The 21,031-nt window shown below is 60.1% G+C and overlaps 1 protein-coding gene across 1 annotated transcript in view; it reads left to right on the top strand.

Annotated features, from left to right (window-relative positions):
• Positions 1–293: 293 nt before the first annotated feature.
• The window catches only part of LOC144951214 (uncharacterized), a 22,498-nt gene continuing 1,760 nt past the window's right edge, over positions 294–21,031 (top strand). The window contains exons 1-7 of the mRNA XM_078881363.1: positions 294–323; positions 425–652; positions 767–1,042; positions 1,124–1,444; positions 8,117–8,593; positions 14,078–14,209; positions 20,932–21,031. The exon at positions 20,932–21,031 is cut by the window's right edge and continues 32 nt beyond it. Of these exons, the coding sequence (XP_078737489.1) occupies positions 294–323; positions 425–652; positions 767–1,042; positions 1,124–1,444; positions 8,117–8,593; positions 14,078–14,209; positions 20,932–21,031 (1,564 nt within the window). The remainder of the gene's footprint in view (positions 324–424; positions 653–766; positions 1,043–1,123; positions 1,445–8,116; positions 8,594–14,077; positions 14,210–20,931) is intronic.

Here is a 21,031-nt window from a genome sequence, read left to right as displayed (position 1 = left end):
GGAGTCCGAGGGCTCGGAGCGGACCCGCCGAGACTCCGCGGGTCAAAGGTCGGAGTCCGAGGGCTCGGAGCTTCAGGAAGCGCCGCTCCCGGCTCGCGCGCCCGCCACCACTCCCCCGCGTGGAGACGCAGAGGCCCTGCGAGCGCCAGCGTCGTCTTCGTCGTCTTCGTCGTCCGTGCGACGACGCTCGGAGGAGGCGGAGGAGGTGCCGGAGGAGGTGGAGGAGGAGGAGGTGGAGGAGGTGGTGGAGGAGGAGGCAGACGGCAGCTTCGCTAGGAGAGGCGAGGGGCCGGATGGAGCGGCGCGACCGCTCACTCCGCGCAGTCCCTCGCCCCGCTGCTCCTACGACGACGACGACTTTGAGGAGGTGCCCGAGGAGTCTCCCCGGCGGAGCGGCGACTCCTCCTCGTCCCGGCGAGAGCAGGCCGAGGATGCCGGCAGCATCGTCGAAGAGGTGGAGGAGGAGGAGGTGGAGGACGAGGTCGGCTCCCTCTCGGGGAGCCACGGCTCTGTGTGGGGCCCGGCCCTCGCGGTCTCTCCGACGCCGCGGGAATCTCCGCGCCCCACCGAGAGCGCCCCGCCCCAGCCGGGGGAGGACGGGGCCGGGGGGCGGCAGAGGTCCCCGGCGGGCGGTGAGGAGGCGGAGCAGGAGGTGGAGGAGGAGCTGCGGGCGGGCGAGCGCGTGGCGGTGAGCGGCGTCTACGCCGGCACGCTGCGCTTCCACGGCGCCACGGCGTTTGCGACGGGCCGCTGGGCCGGGGTGGAGCTGGACGAGGCGGAGGGCACGGGCGACGGCTCGTGCCGCGGCGTGCGCTACTTCCGCTGCCCCGACGGCCACGGCGTCTTCGCGCCGGCCGACCGCGTCCGGCGGCTCCGCGACGGCGCCGACGACGACGTCCGAGACGAACCGCCGCGGGAGGGGGGCGCGCGCGGGGACGGAGAGGGGTCGTCCTCGCCGGTTCCCCCGCCGGCGGCGGCCGCCGTCGTCGTCGCTGGGCCAGACGAGCGGCGGCAAATCGGTGGCGAGCCGGAGGTGGAGGAGGTGGAGGAGGAGGTGGAGGAGGAGGAGGAGCGGGAGACTTCCACCGCCGCCGAGGAGAGGGAGGCCCCGGGGGGCGAGGAGGCCGCCGCCTGCGACACGCGGCGGCGGGGGAGGGAGGAGCGCGAGCTGCAGGCCGACGCCGTCGCCGGAGACATCCTGGGGGAGATGGTGGGGGCCACCGTCTCCGAGTGCTGGCGCCTCAGGGCGGCCCGCGAGCGCCGCCTGCGCCCGCCCGACGCCCGGGACGAGGTGGGGGGCGACGAGGTGGGGGGCGACGAGGGGGGGTGGACATCGTCCGACTCGGAGGGCAGCTTGGAGGCGCTGGCGCGGGAGCCGGTGAAGCGGTGCCGCCGGGCGCCGGGACACGACGGTGGCGCCGTCGTGGAGATGGTGGAGCGGCCGGTGAGCAGCAGGGTGGGAGGGAACGCTCACCGAGCCAGACGCTCACCACGACGCTCACCGAGCCAGACGCTCACCACGTCGCTCACCGAGCCAGACACTCACCACGTCGCTCACCGAGCCAGACACTCACCACGACGCTCACCGAGCCAGACACTCACCACGACGCTCACCGAGCCAGACAGTCACCATGTCGCTCACCGAGCCAGACACTCACAACGACGCTCACCGAGCCAGACACTCACCACGTCGCTCACCGAGCCAGACACTCACCAAGTCGCTCACCGAGCCAGACACTCACCACGTCGCTCACCGAGCCAGACACTCACCACGTCTCTCACCGAGCCAGACACTCACCACGACGTTCACCGAGCCAGACACTCACCACAACGCTCACCGAGCCAGACACTCACCACGTCGCTCACCGAGCCAGACACTCACCACGTCGCTCACCGAGCCAGACACTCACCACGTCGCTCACCGAGCCAGACACTCACCACGACGCTCACCGAGCCAGACACTCACCACGCCGCTCACCGAGCCAGACACTCACCACGTCGCTCACCGAACCAGACACTCACCACGTCGCTCACCGAGCCAGACACTCACCATGTCGCTCACCGAGCCAGACACTCACCACGACGCTCACCGAGCCAGACGCTCACCACGTCGCTCACCGAGCCAGACACTCACCACGACGCTCACCGAGCCAGACACTCACCACGTCGCTCACCGAGCCAGACACTCACCACGACGCTCACCGAGCCAGACACTCACCACGTCGCTCACCGAGCCAGACGCTCACCATGTCGCTCACCGAGCCAGACACTCACCACGTCGCTCACCGAGCCAGACGCTCACCACGTCGCTCACCGAGCCAGACGCTCACCACGACGCTCACCGAGCCAGACACTCACCACGACGCTCACCGAGCCAGACACTCACCACGACGCTCACCGAGCCAGACACTCACCATGTTGCTCACCGAGCCAGACACTCACCATGTCGCTCACTGAGCCAGACACTCACCACGACGCTCAGCGAGCCAGACACCATGACGCTCACTGAGCCAGACACTCACCACGTCGCTCACCGAGCCAGACACTCACCACGTCGCTCACCGAGCCAGACGCTCACCACGTCGCTCACCGAGCCAGACACTCACCACGTCGCTCACCTAGCCAGACACTCACCATGTCGCTCACCGAGCCAGACACTCACCACGACGCTCACTGAGCCAGACACTCACCACGTCGCTCACTGAGCCAGACACTCACCACGTCGCTCACTGAGCCAGACACTCATCACGACGCTCACTGAGCCAGACGCTCACCACGTCGCTCACTGAGCCAGACACTCACCACGACGCTCACTGAGCCAGACACTCACCACGACGCTCACTGAGCCAGAAACTCACCACGTCGCTCACCGAGCCAGACGCTCACCACGGCGCTCACCGAGCCAGACACTCACCACGGCGCTCACCGAGCCAGACACTCACCACGACGCTCACCGAGCCAGACACTCACCATGACGCTCACCGAGCCAGACACTCACCACGACGCTCACCGAGCCAGACACACACCACGACGCTCACCGAGCCAGACACTCACCACGTCGCTCACCGAGCCAGACACTCACCATGTCGCTCACCGAGCCAGACACTCACCACGACGCTCAGCGAGCCAGACACCATGACGCTCACTGAGCCAGACACTCACCACGTCGCTCACCGAGCCAGACACTCACCACGTCGCTCACCGAGCCAGACGCTCACCACGTCGCTCACCGAGCCAGACACTCACCACGTCGCTCACCGAGCCAGACACTCACCATGTCGCTCACCGAGCCAGACACTCACCACGACGCTCACTGAGCCAGACACTCACCACGTCGCTCACTGAGCCAGACACTCACCACGTCGCTCACTGAGCCAGACACTCATCACGACGCTCACTGAGCCAGACACTCACCACGTCGCTCACCGAGCCAGACACTCACCACGTCGCTCACCGAGCCAGACACTCACCAAGTCGCTCACCGAGCCAGACACTCACCACGTCGCTCACCGAGCCAGACACTCACCACGTCGCTCACCGAGCCAGACAATCACCACGACGCTCACCGAGCCAGACACTCACCACGTCGCTCACCGAGCCAGACACTCACCACGACGCTCACCGAGCCAGACACTCACCACGTCGCTCACCGAGCCAGACACTCACCACGACGCTCACCGAGCCAGACACTCACCATGTCGCTCACCAAGCCAGACACTCACCACGTCGCTCACCGAGCCAGACACTCACCACGTCGCTCACCGAGCCAGACACTCACCACGACGCTCACCGAGCCAGACACTCACCACGTCGCTCACCAAGCCAGACACTCACCACGACGCTCACCGAGCCAGACACTCACCATGTCGCTCACCGAGCCAGACACTCACCATGTCGCTCACCGAGCCAGACACTCACCACGACGCTCACCGAGCCAGACACTCACCACGACGCTCACCGAGCCAGACACTCACCACGTCGCTCACCGAGCCAGACACTCACCACGACGCTCACCGAGCCAGACACTCACCACGTCGCTCACCGAGCCAGACGCTCACCACGTCGCTCACCGAGCCAGACGCTCACCACGTCGCTCACCGAGCCAGACACTCACCACGTCGCTCACCGAGCCAGACGCTCACCACGTCGCTCACCGAGCCAGACACTCACCACGTCGCTCACCGAGCCAGACCCTCACCACGTCGCTCACCGAGCCAGACACTCACCACGACGCTCACCGAGCCAGACACTCACCACGTCGCTCACCGAGCCAGACACTCACCACGTCGCTCACCGAGCCAGACACTCACCACGACGCTCACTGAGCCAGACTCTCACCATGTCGCTCACCGAGCCAGACACTCACCACGTCGCTCACTGAGCCAGACACTCACCACATCGCTCACCGAGCCAGACACTCACCACGTCGCTCACCGAGCCAGACACTCACCACGTCGCTCACCGAGCCAGACGCTCACCACGTCGCTTACGAGCCAGACACTCACCACGACGCTCACCGAGCCAGACACTCACCACGACGCTCAACGAGCCAGACACTCGCCACGACGCTCACCGAGCCAGACACTCACCACGACGCTCACCGAGCCAGACACTCACCACGTCGCTCACCGAGCCAGACGCTCACCACGTCGCTCACCCAGCCAGACACTGACCACGTCGCTCACCGAGCCAGACACTCACCACGTCGCTCACCGAGCCAGACACTCACCACGTCGCTCACCGAGCCAGACACTCACCACGTCGCTCACCGAGCCAGACACTCACCACGTCGCTCACCGAGCCAGACACTCACCACGTCGCTCACCGAGCCAGACACTCACCACGTCGCTCACCGAGCCAGACACTCACCACGACGCTCACCGAGCCAGACTCTCACCACGTCGCTCACCGAGCCAGACACTCACCACGTCGCTCACCGAGCCAGACACTCACCACGTCGCTCACCGAGCCAGACACTCACCACGACGCTCACCTAGCCAGACACTCACCACGTCGCTCACCGAGCCAGACACTCACCACGTCGCTCACCGAGCCAGACACTCACCACGTCGCTCACCGAGCCAGACACTCACCACGTCGCTCACCGAGCCAGACACTCACCACGTCGCTCACCGAGCCAGACACTCACCACGTCGCTCACCGAGCCAGACACTCACCACGTCGCTCACCGAGCCAGACACTCACCACGTCGCTCACCGAGCCAGACGCTCACCACGTCGCTCACCGAGTCAGACGCTCACCACGTCGCTCACCGAGCCAGACGCTCACCACGTCGCTCACCGAGCCAGACACTCACCACGTCGCTCACCGAGCCAGACGCTCACCACGTCGCTCACCGAGCCAGACACTCACCACGTCGCTCACCGAGCCAGACCCTCACCACGTCGCTCACCGAGCCAGACACTCACCACGACGCTCACCGAGCCAGACACTCACCACGTCGCTCACCGAGCCAGACACTCACCACGTCGCTCACCGAGCCAGACACTCACCACGTCGCTCACCGAGCCAGACACTCACCACGTCGCTCACCGAGCCAGACACTCACCACGTCGCTCACCGAGCCAGACGCTCACCACGTCGCTCACCGAGCCGGACGCTCACCACGTCGCTCACCGAGCCAGACGCTCACCACGTCGCTCACCGAGCCAGACACTCACCACGTCGCTCACCGAGCCAGACGCTCACCACGTCGCTCACCGAGCCAGACACTCACCACGTCGCTCACCGAGCCAGACACTCACCACGACGCTCACCGAGCCAGACGCTCACCACGTAGCTCACCGAGCCAGACACTCACCACGTCGCTCACCGAGCCAGACACTCACCACGGCGCTCACCGAGCCAGACTCTCACCACGACGCTCACCGAGCCAGACACTCACCACGTCGCTCACCGAGCCAGACACTCACCACGACGCTCACCGAGCCAGACACTCACCACATCGCTCACCGAGCCAGACACTCACCACGTCGCTCACCGAGCCAGACACTCACCACGTCGCTCACCGAGCCAGACACTCACCACGTCGCTCACCGAGCCAGACACTCACCACGTCGCTCACCGAGCCAGACACTCACCACGTCGCTCACCGAGCCAGACACTCACCACGTCGCTCACCGAGCCAGACACTCACCACGTCGCTCACCGAGCCAGACGCTCACCACGTCGCTCACCGAGCCAGACGCTCACCACGTCGCTCACCGAGCCAGACGCTCACCACGTCGCTCACCGAGCCAGACACTCACCACGTCGCTCACCGAGCCAGACGCTCACCACGTCGCTCACCGAGCCAGACACTCACCACGTCGCTCACCGAGCCAGACCCTCACCACGTCGCTCACCGAGCCAGACACTCACCACGACGCTCACCGAGCCAGACACTCACCACGTCGCTCACCGAGCCAGACACTCACCACGTCGCTCACCGAGCCAGACTCTCACCACGACGCTCACTGAGCCAGACTCTCACCATGTCGCTCACCGAGCCAGACACTCACCACGTCGCTCACTGAGCCAGACACTCACCACTTCGCTCACCGAGCCAGACACTCACCACGTCGCTCACCGAGCCAGACACTCACCACGTCGCTCACCGAGCCAGACGCTCACCACGTCGCTTACGAGCCAGACACTCACCACGACGCTCACCGAGCCAGACGCTCACCACGACGCTCAACGAGCCAGACACTCACCACGACGCTCACCGAGCCAGACACTCACCACGACGCTCACCGAGCCAGACACTCACCACGTCGCTCACCGAGCCAGACACTCACCACGTCGCTCACCGAGCCAGACACTCACCACGTCGCTCACCGAGCCAGACACTCACCACGACGCTCACCGAGCCAGACACTCACCACGTCGCTCACCGAGCCAGACACTCACCACGTCGCTCACCGAGCCAGACACTCACCACGACGCTCACCGAGCCAGACTCTCACCACGTCGCTCACCGAGCCAGACACTCACCACGTCGCTCACCGAGCCAGACACTCACCACATCGCTCACCAAGCCAGACACTCACCACGTCGCTCACCGAGCCAGACACTCACCACGTCGCTCACCGAGCCAGACACTCACCACGTCGCTCACCGAGCCAGACACTCACCACGTCGCTCACCGAGCCAGACACTCACCACGTCGCTCACCGAGCCAGACACTCACCACGTCGCTCACCGAGCCAGACACTCACCACGTCACTCACTGAGCCAGACGCTCACCACGTCGCTCACCGAGCCAGACACTCACCACGACGCTCACCGAGCCAGACACTCACCACGTAGCTCACCGAGCCAGACACTCACCACGACGCTCACCGAGCCAGACACTCACCACGTCGCTCACCGAGCCAGACACTCACCACGACGCTCACTGAGCCAGACTCTCACCACGTCGCTCACCAAGCCAGACACTCACCACGACGCTCACTGAGCCAGACACTCACTACGTCACTCACCGTGCCAGACGCTCACCACGGCCCTCACCGAGCCAGACACTCACCACGGCGCTCACCGAGCCAGACTCTCACCACGACGCTCACCGAGCCAGACACTCACCACGTCGCTCACCGAGCCAGACACTCACCACGACGCTCACCGAGCCAGACACTCACCACGTCGCTCACCGAGCCAGACACTCACCACGTCGCTCACCGAGCCAGACACTCACCACGTCGCTCACCGAGCCAGACACTCACCACGTCGCTCACCGAGCCAGACACTCACCACGTCACTCACCGAGCCAGACACTCACCACGTCGCTCACCGAGCCAGACACTCACCACGTCGCTCACCGAGCCAGACGCTCACCACGTCGCTCACCGAGCCAGACGCTCACCACGTCGCTCACCGAGCCAGACGCTCACCACGTCGCTCACCGAGCCAGACTCTCACCGCGGCTCACCACTAATGGTGCCGGTGGTAGCGGTGCCGACAGTCGCACCGTCAGTCGCGCCCATGGTGAACGCCGTGAGTGCGTGTTGGTGCTCGCTAACAACACTTTCCCCAGCCACCTGCTAAGGCTAAGAACGTTTGCCGTGCGCGCTCGCTCACTTGCCGCGCTCTGCTGCGTGTGCCCCGGCTTGGCCAGGCCAGCCCCGTGTTCGGCGCCAGCCGCGCCGACGAGTCGGCGGGCGGCCGGTCCCCGCACGAGCCGTCCCCTTCCTCCCGGCACCAGCCCGGCAGAGACGCCGGGCCGGGCGAAGACGGCGAAGACGGCGACGGGCGCGGGGAGGACGAGTTCCCCGCCGGCAAGCACCGGCAGCACCGGCGGCAACAGCGGCCGCCGCAGGAGGGTGGTGAGCAGCAGCAGCAGCGGCGCAGCTTTGTGCCGCACAATCTCACCGACGTGCAGAAGTTGGTGCATGCCGCGGTGCAGGCACGGTGGACGCCGGGCGGCGCCGCCGTCACTACCGGGACCGGCACCACGATCACCGGCACCACGATCACCGGCGCCGCCGTCGCCACCGGGACCGGCACTACGGGCACCGGCGCCGCCGGGGAGGAGTGCGACGAACTGAAGAGTGAATCTGACATCGAGGTGGCAAGCAAGGCAGCGTACACGCGGGTAACACACACACACTCACAACAACAACAACAACAACCGCCATTCGCCACTAAGTGGCGGTGACGTCACCACGACGCTTGTGCCAGGCCATGTGCACCCTGAGGCCACGTGAAGTGTCGAACGCCCGCTGGCAGGAGGTCACGGGGCAGACCCAGGTGCCACGGGTCGACTGACCGAGATGACCGAGATGACTGGCTGATGCACCACCTGTGCCCCCTACTGTGCCAACTTGCTGTGCTTTAGCCACCCGGCGCTCCGCTCGTTGTTGTGAGCGTCGCTCCTCCGCCCTCCGTTGTTGCTGGAGGGCGACTGCCTCCAACTGCCCAGTAGCGTCCTTCACGAGCCTCCTCCACTGAGGCCGATCTTGACACCGCTGGTACCAGTCATCGGCAAGTCCACTCAGCTCCACGTCCTCCTGTACCACATCACTCCATCTCTTCTCCAGCCCGTGTCGCGCCCGTTTAGCCCCCTCGATCCGGCCGAACAAAAGCTGTTTAGGCATGCGGTGGCTGGGCATGCGGGCTACATGACCCAGCCAACGCAGCCTTGCCTGCCAGAGGTTCTCCAGCGATGGAGCAATATGCCAGCGAGCTTTCACACACATGGGCTTTCGCGACCATTATCAGTCACGATCTCGCCCAAAACACCCGTCGTTCGGAGCTTTCACGCAGCGTCCCGCATCCCATTAACAGACGACGCCGCTTGGTTAGTTCCAAAGTGAAACCGCTGCTGTCGATCAATCTGGAGATCAGATTTGGGACTGCCTGTAGATGGTAGCCGCTGAGGTGCTGGAAGTTTCCATCTCGGCATCAACCCACGACCCCCACTCATCCTTGAGTGGTGGTGGAGGAGCGGAGCTCCGTGGGGGTGGAGGAGCGGAGCTCCGTGTGAGCTAGGGTGGAGGAGCGGAGCTCCGTACGAGCGGGGGTGGAGGAGTGGAGCTCCGTGCGAGTGGGGGTGGAGGAGCGGAGCTCCGTGTGAGCGAGGGTGGAGGAGAGGAGCTACATGTGGGTGGAGGAGCAGAGCTCCGTGGGGGTGGAGGAGCGGAGCTCCGTGGGGGTGGAGGAGAGGAGCTCCGTGTGAGCTAGGGTGGAGGAGCGGAGCTCCGTACGAGCGGGGGTGGAGGAGCGGAGCTCCGTGTGAGCGAGGGTGGAGGAGAGGAGCTACATGTGGGTGGAGGAGAGGAGCTACATGTGGGTGGAGGAGAGGAGCTACATGTGGGTGGAGGAGCGGAGCTCCGTGGGGGTGGAGGAGCGGAGCTCCGTGGGGGTGGAGGAGCGGAGCTCCGTGGGGGTGGAGGAGAGGAGCTCCGTGTGAGCTAGGGTGGAGGAGCGGAGCTCAGTGGGGGTGGAGGAGCGGAGCTCCATGGGGGTGGAGGAGCGGAGCTCCGTGTGAGCTAGGGTGGAGGAGCGGAGCTCCGTACGAGCGGGGGTGTAGCTGAGCGAGGGTGGAGCTGAGTGAGTGAGGGTGGAGCTGAGTGAGTGAGGGTGGAGCTGAGTGAGTGAGGGTGGAGCTGAGTGAGTGAAGGTGGAGCTGAGTGAGTGAAGGTGGAGCTGAGTGAGTGAGGGTGGAGCTGAGGGAGTGAGGGTGGAGCTGAGTGAGTGAAGGTGTAGCTGAGCGAGGGTGGAGCTGAGTGAGTGAGGGTGGAGCTGAGTGAGTGAGGGTGGAGCTGAGTGAGTGAAGGTGTAGCTGAGCGAGGGTGGAGCTGAGTGAGTGAGGGTGGAGCTGAGTGAGTGAGGGTGGAGCTGAGTGAGTGAGGGTGGAGCTGAGTGAGGGTGGAGCTGAGTGAGTGAGGGTGGAGCTGAGTGAGTGAGGGTGGAGCTGAGTGAGGGTTGCGCTGAGTGAGTGAAGGTGGAGCTGAGTGAGTGAAGGTGGAGCTGAGTGAGTGAGGGTGGAGCTGAGTGAGTGAAGGTGGAGCTGAGTGAGTGAGGGTGGAGCTGAGTGAGTGAGGGTGGAGCTGAGTGAGTGAGGGTGGAGCTGAGTGAGTGAGGGTGGAGCTGAGTGAGTGAAGGTGGAGCTGAGTGAGTGAAGGTGGAGCTGAGTGAGTGAAGGTGGAGCTGAGTGAGGGTGGAGCTGAGTGAGTGAAGGTGGAGCTGAGTGAGTGAAGGTGGAACTGAGTGAGTGAGGGTGGAGCTGAGTGAGTGAGGGTGGAGCTGAGTGAGTGAGGGTGGAGCTGAGTGAGTGAGGGTGGAGCTGAGTGAGTGAAGGTGGAGCTGAGTGAGTGAAGGTGGAGCTGAGTGAGTGAAGGTGGAGCTGAGTGAGGGTGGAGCTGAGTGAGTGAGGGTGGAGCTGAGTGAGGGTGGAGCTGAGTGAGGGTTGAGCTGAGTGAGTGAAGGTGGAGCTGAGTGAGCGAGGGTGGAGCTGAGTGAGTGAGGGTGGAGCTGAGTGAGTGAGGGTGGAGCTGAGTGAGTGAAGGTGGAGCTGAGTGAGTGAGGGTGGAGCTGAGTGAGTGAGGGTGGAGCTGAGTGAGTGAGGGTGGAGCTGAGTGAGTGAGGGTGGAGCTGAGCGAGTGAAGGTGGAGCTGAGCGAGTGAGGGTGGAGCTGAGCGAGTGAGGGTGGAGCTGAGTGAGTGAAGGTGGAGCTGAGTGAGTGATTGTGGAGCTGAGTGAGTGAGGGTGGAGCTGAGTGAGTGAGGGTGGAGCTGAGTGAGTGATCGTGGAGCTGAGTGAGTGAGGGTGGAGCTGAGTGAGTGAGGGTGGAGCTGAGTGAGTGAGGGTGGAGCTGAGTGAGTGAGGGTGGAGCTGAGTGAGTGAGGGTGGAGCTGAGCGAGTGAGGGTGGAGCTGAGCAAGTGAAGGTGGAGCTGAGTGAGTGAAGGTGAAGCTGAGTGAGTGAGGGTGGAGCTGAGTGAGCGAGGGTGGAGCTGAGTGAGCGAGGGTGGAGCTGAGTGAGCGAGGGTGGAGCTGAGTGAGCGAGGGTGGAGCTGAGTGAGCGAGGGTGGAGCTGAGTGAGTGAGGGTGGAGCTGAGTGAGTGAGGGTGGAGCTGAGCGAGTGAGGGTGGAGCTGAGTGGGTGAAGGTGGAGCTGAGCGAGTGAGGGTGGAGCTGAGTGAGTGAGGGTGGAGCTGAGTGAGCGAGGGTGGAGCTGAGTGAGTGAGGGTGGAGCTGAGTGAGTGAGGATGGAGCTGAGTGAGTGAGGGTGGAGCTGAGTGAGTGAGGGTGGAGCTGAGCAAGTGAAGGTGGAGCTGAGCGAGTGAAGGTGAAGCTGAGTGAGTGAAGGTGGAGCTGAGTGAGTGAGGGTGGAGCTGAGTGAGTGAGGGTGGAGCTGAGTGAGTGAGGGTGGAGCTGAGTGAGTGAGGGTGGAGCTGAGTGAGTGAAGGTGGTGCTGAGTGAGTGAAGGTGGAGCTGAGTGAGTGAAGGTGGAGCTGAGTGAGTGAGGGTGGAGCTGAGTGAGTGAGGGTGGAGCTGAGTGAGTGAAGGTGGAGCTGAGTGAGTGAGGGTGGAGCTGAGTGAGTGAAGGTGGGGCTGAGTGAGTGAAGGTGGAGCTGAGTGAGTGAGGGTGGAGCTGAGTGAGTGAAGGTGGAGCTGAGTGAGTGAGGGTGGAGCTGAGTGAGTGAGGGTGGAGCTGAGTGAGGGTGGAGCTGAGTGAGTGAAGGTGGAGCTGAGTGAGCGAGGGTGGAGCTGAGTGAGTGAGGGTGGAGCTGAGTGAGTGAGGGTGGAGTTGAGTGAGTGAAGGTGGAGCTGAGTGAGTGAGGGTGGAGCTGAGTGAGTGAGGGTGGAGCTGAGTGAGTGAGGGTGGAGCTGAGTGAGTGAGGGTGGAGCTGAGCGAGTGAAGGTGGAGCTGAGTGAGTGAGGGTGGAGCTGAGTGAGTGAGGGTGGAGCTGAGTGAGTGAAGGTGGAGCTGAGTGAGTGATTGTGGAGCTGAGTGAGTGAGGGTGGAGCTGAGTGAGTGAGGGTGGAGCTGAGTGAGTGATCGTGGAGCTGAGTGAGTGAGGGTGGAGCTGAGTGAGTGAGGGTGGAGCTGAGTGAGTGATGGTGGAGCTGAGTGAGTGAGGGTGGAGCTGAGTGAGTGAGGGTGGAGCTGAGCGAGTGAAGGTGGAGCTGAGCGAGTGAAGGTGAAGCTGAGTGAGTGAGGGTGGAGCTGAGTGAGCGAGGGTGGAGCTGAGTGAGCGAGGGTGGAGCTGAGTGAGCGAGGGTGGAGCTGAGTGAGCGAGGGTGGAGCTGAGTGAGCGAGGGTGGAGCTGAGTGAGTGAGGGTGGAGCTGAGTGAGTGAGGGTGGAGCTGAGCGAGTGAGGGTGGAGCTGAGCGGGTGAAGGTGGAGCTGAGTGAGTGAGGGTGGAGCTGAGTGAGTGAGGGTGGAGCTGAGTGAGTGAGGGTGGAGCTGAGTGAGCGATGGTGGAGCTGAGTGAGTGAGGGTGGAGCTGAGTGAGTGAGGGTGGAGCTGAGTGAGTGAGGGTGGAGCTGAGTGAGTGAGGGTGGAGCTGAGTGAGTGAGGGTGGAGCTGAGCAAGTGAAGGTGGAGCTGAGCCAGTGAAGGTGAAGCTGAGCGAGTGAGGGTGGAGCTGAGTGAGCGAGGGTGGGGCTGAGTGAGCGAGGGTGGAGCTGAGTGAGCGAGGGTGGAGCTGAGTGAGCGAGGGTGGAGCTGAGTGAGCGAGGGTGGAGCTGAGTGAGTGAGGGTGGAGCTGAGTGAGTGAGGGTGGAGCTGAGTGAGTGAGGTTGGAGCTGAGTGAGTGAGGGTGGAGCTGAGCGAGTGAGGGTGGAGCTGAGTGGGTGAAGGTGGAGCTGAGTGAGTGAGGGTGGAGCTGAGTGAGTGAGGGTGGAGCTGAGTGAGCGAGGGTGGAGCTGAGTGAGTGAGGGTGGAGCTGAGTGAGTGAAGGTGGAGCTGAGTGAGTGAGGGTGGAGCTGAGCGAGTGAGGGTGGAGCTGAGCGAGTGAGGGTGGAGCTGAGTGAGTGAGGGTGGAGCTGAGTGAGCGAGGGTGGAGCTGAGTGAGCGAGGGTGGAGCTGAGTGAGCGAGGGTGGAGCTGAGTGAGTGAGGGTGGAGCTGAGTGAGTGAGGGTGGAGCTGACTGAGTGAGGGTGGAGCTGAGTGAGTGAGGGTGGAGCTGAGTGAGTGAGGGTGGAGCTGAGTGAGTGAGGGTGGAGCTGAGTGAGTGAGGGTGGAGCTGAGAGAGTGAGGGTGGAGCTGAGCGAGTGAGGGTGGAGCTGAGTGGGTGAAGGTGGAGCTGAGTGAGTGAGGGTTGAGCTGAGTCAGTGAGGGTGGAGCTGAGTCAGTGAGGGTGGAGCTGAGTGAGTGAGGGTGGAGCTGAGCGAGTGAGGGTGGAGCTGAGTGAGTGAGGGTGGAGCTGAGTGAGTGAGGGTGGAGCTGAGCGAGTGAGGGTGGAGCTGAGCGAGTGAGGGTGGAGCTGAGTGAGTGAGGGTGGAGCTGAGTGAGTGAGGATGGAGCTGAGTGAGTGAGGGTGGAGCTGAGTGAGTGAGGGTGGAGCTGAGTGAGTGAGGGTGGAGCTGAGCGAGTGAGGGTGGAGCTGAGTGAGTGTGTGCACGCTGCGCAGGCCGTGCAGGACCTGGTGGGCGAGGTGTACGACAAGCTCGTGGGACGGGACTCGAACTCGTCCCTCGAGCCGTGGGGCCCGGGGAGCGCCGTGAGACGCACCAGGAAGACCCACAGCTTCAACGACGTCACGGTGATCACTCGCTCGCTCGCTCGCACTCACTCACTCAGACTCACTCACACAGACTCACTCACTCACTCAGACTCATTCACTCACTCAGACTCACACACACAGACTCACTCACTCACTCAGACTCACACACACAGACTCACTCACTCACTCAGACTCACACACACAGACTCACACAGACTCACTCACACAGACTCACTCACTCACACAGACTCACTCACTCACACAGACTCACACCCTCACACAGACTCAGACTCACACACTCTCACTCACTCGCACCAGGAAGACCCACAGCGTCAACGACGTCACGGTGATCACTCGCTCGCTCGCTCACTCACACTCACTCACTCACACAGACTCACTCACTCACTCAGACTCACTCACACATACTCATTCACACACTCACTCAGACTCACTCACTCACACTCACTCACACAGACTCACTCACTCACACAGACTCACTCACTCACACAGACTCACACCCTCACACAGACTCACTCACTCACACAGACTCACTCACTCACACAGACTCACTCACTCACACAGACTCACACCCTCACACAGACTCACTCACTCACACAGACTCACTCACTCACACAGACTCACACCCTCACACAGACTCACTCACTCACACAGACTCACTCACTCACACAGACTCACTCACTCACACAGACTCACACCCTCACACAGACTCACTCACTCACACAGACTCACTCACACAGACTCACACCCTCACACAGACTCACTCACTCACACAGACTCACTCACTCACACAGACTCACTCACTCACACAGACTCACTCACTCACTCACTCACTCACACAGACTCACACCCTCACACAGACTCACTCACTCACACAGACTCACTCACTCACACAGACTCACTCACTCACACAGACTCACACCCTCACACAGACTCACTCACTCACACAGACTCACTCACACAGACTCACACCCTCACACAGACTCACTCACTCACACAGACTCACTCACTCACACAGACTCACTCACTCACACAGACTCACTCACTCACTCACTCACTCACACAGACTCACTCACTCACACAGACTCACTCACTCACACAGACTCACTCACTCACACAGACTCACTCACACAGACTCACTCACTCACACAGACTCACTCACTCACACAGACTCACACACTCACACAGACTCACTCACTCACACAGACTCACACACTCACACAGACTCACTCACACAGACTCACTCACTCACTCACACAGACTCACTTACTCAGACTCACTCACTCACACAGACTCACACCCTCACACAGACTCACTCACTCACACAGACTCACTCACTCAGACTCACTCACTCACACAGACTCACACCCTCACACAGACTCACTCACTCACACAGACTCACTCACTCACACAGACTCACACCCTCACACAGACTCACTCACTCACACAGACTCACTCACTCACACAGACTCACACCCTCACACAGACTCACTCACTCACACAGACTCACTCACTCACACAGACTCACTCACTCACACAGACTCACTCACTCACACAGACTCACTCACTCACACAGACTCACTCACTCACACAAACTCACTCACTCACACAGACTCACACCCTCACACAGACTCACTCACTCACTCAGACTCACTCACTCAGACTCACTCACTCACACAGACTCACACCCTCACACAGACTCACTCACTCACACAGACTCACTCACTCACACAGACTCACACCCTCACACAGACTCACTCACTCACACAGACTCACTCACTCACACAGACTCACACCCTCACACAGACTCACTCACTCACACAGACTCACTCACTCACACAGACTCACTCACTCACACAGACTCACTCACTCACACAGACTCACTCACTCACACAGACTCACTCACTCACACAGACTCACTCACTCACACAGACTCACTCACTCACACAGACTCACTCACTCACACAGACTCACTCACTCACACAGACTCACACCCTCACACAGACTCACTCACTCACACAGACTCACTCACTCACACAGACTCACACACTCACACAGACTCACTCACTCACACAGACTCACTCACTCACACAGACTCACACACTCAGACTCACTCACTCACACAAACTCACTCACTCACACAGACTCACACCCTCACACAGACTCACTCACTCACTCAGACTCACTTACTCAGACTCACTCACTCACACAGACTCACACCCTCACACAGACTCACTCACTCACACAGACTCACTCACTCACACAGACTCACACCCTCACACAGACTCACTCACTCACACAGACTCACTCACTCACACAGACTCACTCACTCACACAGACTCACACACTCAGACTCACTCACTCACACAGACTCACACACTCAGACTCACTCACTCACACAGACTCACTCACTCACACAGACTCACACACTCAGACTCACTCACTCACACAAACTCACTCACTCACACAGACTCACACCCTCACACAGACTCACTCACTCACTCAGACTCACTTACTCAGACTCACTCACTCACACAGACTCACACCCTCACACAGACTCACTCACTCACACAGACTCACTCACTCACACAGACTCACACCCTCACACAGACTCACTCACTCACACAGACTCACTCACTCACACAGACTCACTCACTCACACAGACTCACTCACTCACACAGACTCACACACTCAGACTCACTCACTCACACAGACTCACACACTCAGACTCACTCACTCACACAGACTCACTCACTCACTCAGACTCACTCACTCACACACACAGACTCACTCACTCAGACTCATTCACTCACTCACTCACACAGACTCACTCACTCACTCACACAGACTCACTCACTCACACAGACTCACTCACTCACACAGACTCACTCACTCACTCAGACTCACTCACTCACTCACACACACAGACTCACTCACACACACAGACTCACTCACTCAGACTCACTCACTCACACAGACTCACTCACTCACTCAGACTCACTCACTCAGACTCACACACACAGACTCACTCACACAGACTCACTCACTCACTCAGACTCACTCACTCAGACTCACTCACTCACACAGACTCACTCGCTCACTCAGACTCACTCACTCACACTCACTCACTCACACACACAGACTCACTCACTCACTCAGACTCACTCACACACTCAGACTCACTCACTCAGACTCACTCACTCAGACTCACTCACACACACAGACTCACTCACACACACAGACTCACTCACTCACTCAGACTCACTCACTCAGACTCACTCACTCACACACTCACACCCTCACACAGACTCACTCACTCACACAGACTCACTCACTCACACAGACTCACACCCTCACACAGACTCACTCACTCACACAGACTCACTCACACAGACTCACACACTCACACAGACTCACTCACTCACACAGACTCACTCACTCACACAGACTCACACACTCAGACTCACTCACTCACACAGACTCACTCACTCACTCAGACTCACTCAGACTCACTCACTCACTCACACAGACTCACTCACTCACACAGACTCACTCACTCACACAGACTCACTCTCTCACACAGACTCACTCACTCACACAGACTCACTCACTCACTCACACAAACTCACTCACTCACACAGACTCACTCACTCACTCAGACTCACTCACTCAGACTCACTCACACACACAGACTCACTCACACACACAGACTCACTCACTCAGACTCACTCACTCACACAGACTCACTCACTCAATCAGACTCACTCACTCAGACTCACACACACAGACTCACTCACACAGACTCACTCACTCACTCAGACTCACTCACTCAGACTCACTCACTCACACAGACTCACTCGCTCACTCAGACTCACTCACTCACACTCTCTCACTCACACACACAGACTCACTCACTCACTCAGACTCACTCACACACTCAGACTCACTCACTCAGACTCACTCACTCAGACTCACTCACACACACAGACTCACTCACACACACAGACTCACTCACTCAGACTCACTCACCCTCGCACAGACTCACTCACACACACTCACTCACTCAGACTCGCTCACACAGACTCACTCAGACTCACTCACACAGACTCACTCACACAGACTCACTCACACAGACTCACTCAGACTCACTCACTCACTCAGACTCACTCATTCACACAGACTCACTAACTCACGCAGACTCACTCACTCACACACACACTCAGACTCATTCACACACACAGACTCACTCACTCACCCTCGCACAGACTCACTCACTCACACAGACCCTGTCATTCACTCAGACTCACTCACTCAGACTCACTCACTCACACACTCAGACTCACTCACTCACACAGACTCACTCACTCACACAGACTCACTCACTCAGACTCACTCACACAGACTCACTCACTCAGACTCACTCACTCACTCACTCAGACTCACTCACACACTCACACAGACTCACTCACGCAGACTCACACACTCACTCAGACTCACTCACACACACAGACTCACTCACTCACCCTCGCACAGACTCGCTCACACACACTCACTCACTCAGACTCGCTCACACAGACTCACTCACACATACTCACTCACTCACTCAGACTCACTCATTCACACAGACTCACTCACTCACACAGACTCACTCACTCACACACACACTCAGACTCACTCACACACACAGACTCACTCACTCACCCTCGCACAGACTCACTCACTCACACAGACCCTGTCATTCACTCAGACTCACTCACTCAGACTCACTCACTCACACACTCAGACTCACTCACTCACACAGACTCACTCACTCACACAGACTCACTCACTCAGACACACTCACACAGACTCACTCACTCAGACTCACTCACTCACTCAGACTCACTCACACACACAGACTCACTCACTCACCCCTCGCACAGACTCACTCACACACACTCACTCACTCAGACTCGCTCACACACACTCACTCAGACTCACTCACACACACAGACTCACTCACTCACCCTCGCACAGACTCGCTCACACACACTCACTCACTCAGACTCGCTCACACAGACTCACTCACACATACTCACTCACTCACTCAGACTCACTCATTCACACAGACTCACTCACTCACACAGACTCACTCACTCACACACACACTCAGACTCACTCACACACACAGACTCACTCACTCACCCTCGCACAGACTCACTCACTCACACAGACCCTGTCATTCACTCAGACTCACTCACTCAGACTCACTCACTCACACACTCAGACTCACTCACTCACACAGACTCACTCACTCACACAGACTCACTCACTCAGACACACTCACACAGACTCACTCACTCAGACTCACTCACTCACTCAGACTCACTCACACACTCACACAGACTCACTCACTCACACAGACTCACTCACTCACACACACACTCAGACTCACTCACACACACAGACTCACTCACTCACCCTCGCACAGACTCACTCACTCACACAGACCCTGTCATTCACTCAGACTCACTCACTCAGACTCACTCACTCACACACTCAGACTCACTCACTCACACAGACTCACTCACTCACACAGACTCACTCACTCAGACACACTCACACAGACTCACTCACTCAGACTCACTCACTCACTCACTCAGACTCACTCACTCACTCACACAGACTCACTCACTCACACAGACTCACTCACTCACACACACACTCAGACTCACTCACACACACAGACTCACTCACTCACCCTCGCACAGACTCACTCACTCACACAGACCCTGTCATTCACTCAGACTCACTCACTCAGACTCACTCACTCACACACTCAGACTCACTCACTCACACAGACTCACTCACTCACCCTCGCACAGACTCGCTCACACACACTCACTCACTCAGACTCGCTCACACAGACTCACTCACACATACTCACTCACTCACTCAGACTCACTCATTCACACAGACTCACTCACTCACACAGACTCACTCACTCACACACACACTCAGACTCACTCACACACACAGACTCACTCACTCACCCTCGCACAGACTCACTCACTCACACAGACCCTGTCATTCACTCAGACTCACTCACTCAGACTCACTCACTCACACACTCAGACTCACTCGCTCACACAGACTCACTCACTCACACAGACTCACTCACTCAGACACACTCACACAGACTCACTCACTCAGACTCACTCACTCACTCACTCAGACTCACTCACTCACTCACACAGACTCACTCACTCACACAGACTCACTCACTCACACACACACTCAGACTCACTCACACACACAGACTCACTCACTCACCCTCGCACAGACTCACTCACTCACACAGACCCTGTCATTCACTCAGACTCACTCACTCAGACTCACTCACTCACACACTCAGACTCACTCACTCACACAGACTCACTCACTCAGACACACTCACACAGACTCACTCACTCAGACTCACTCACTCACTCACTCAGACTCACTCACTCACTCACACAGACTCACTCACTCACACAGACTCACTCACTCACACACACACTCAGACTCACTCACACACACAGACTCACTCACTCACCCTCGCACAGACTCACTCACTCACACAGACCCTGTCATTCACTCAGACTCACTCACTCACTACGCGGGGGGATCTTTGTCTTTGCGTGTAGGTGCTCGCTAACAGCACTTGCCCCAACAGTCCGTGGAAGGCTACGCGGGGGATCTTTATCTTTGTGTGCGTGTGCAGGAGCTGGTGCAGCAGGAGGTGGCGCGTCTGTTGGGGCTGGACCCCAGGGGGGGGGGGGAGGGGCGCACCGACTCCCCCCTCCGTGTGCCCCGGCTCCGAC

This window comes from Lampetra fluviatilis, chromosome 61 (genome assembly GCF_964198595.1).
Source record: "Lampetra fluviatilis chromosome 61, kcLamFluv1.1, whole genome shotgun sequence".
In the NCBI taxonomy this organism is placed as follows: Eukaryota; Metazoa; Chordata; class Hyperoartia; order Petromyzontiformes; family Petromyzontidae; genus Lampetra; species Lampetra fluviatilis.
This window is presented reverse-complemented; position numbering and strand designations above follow the sequence as displayed.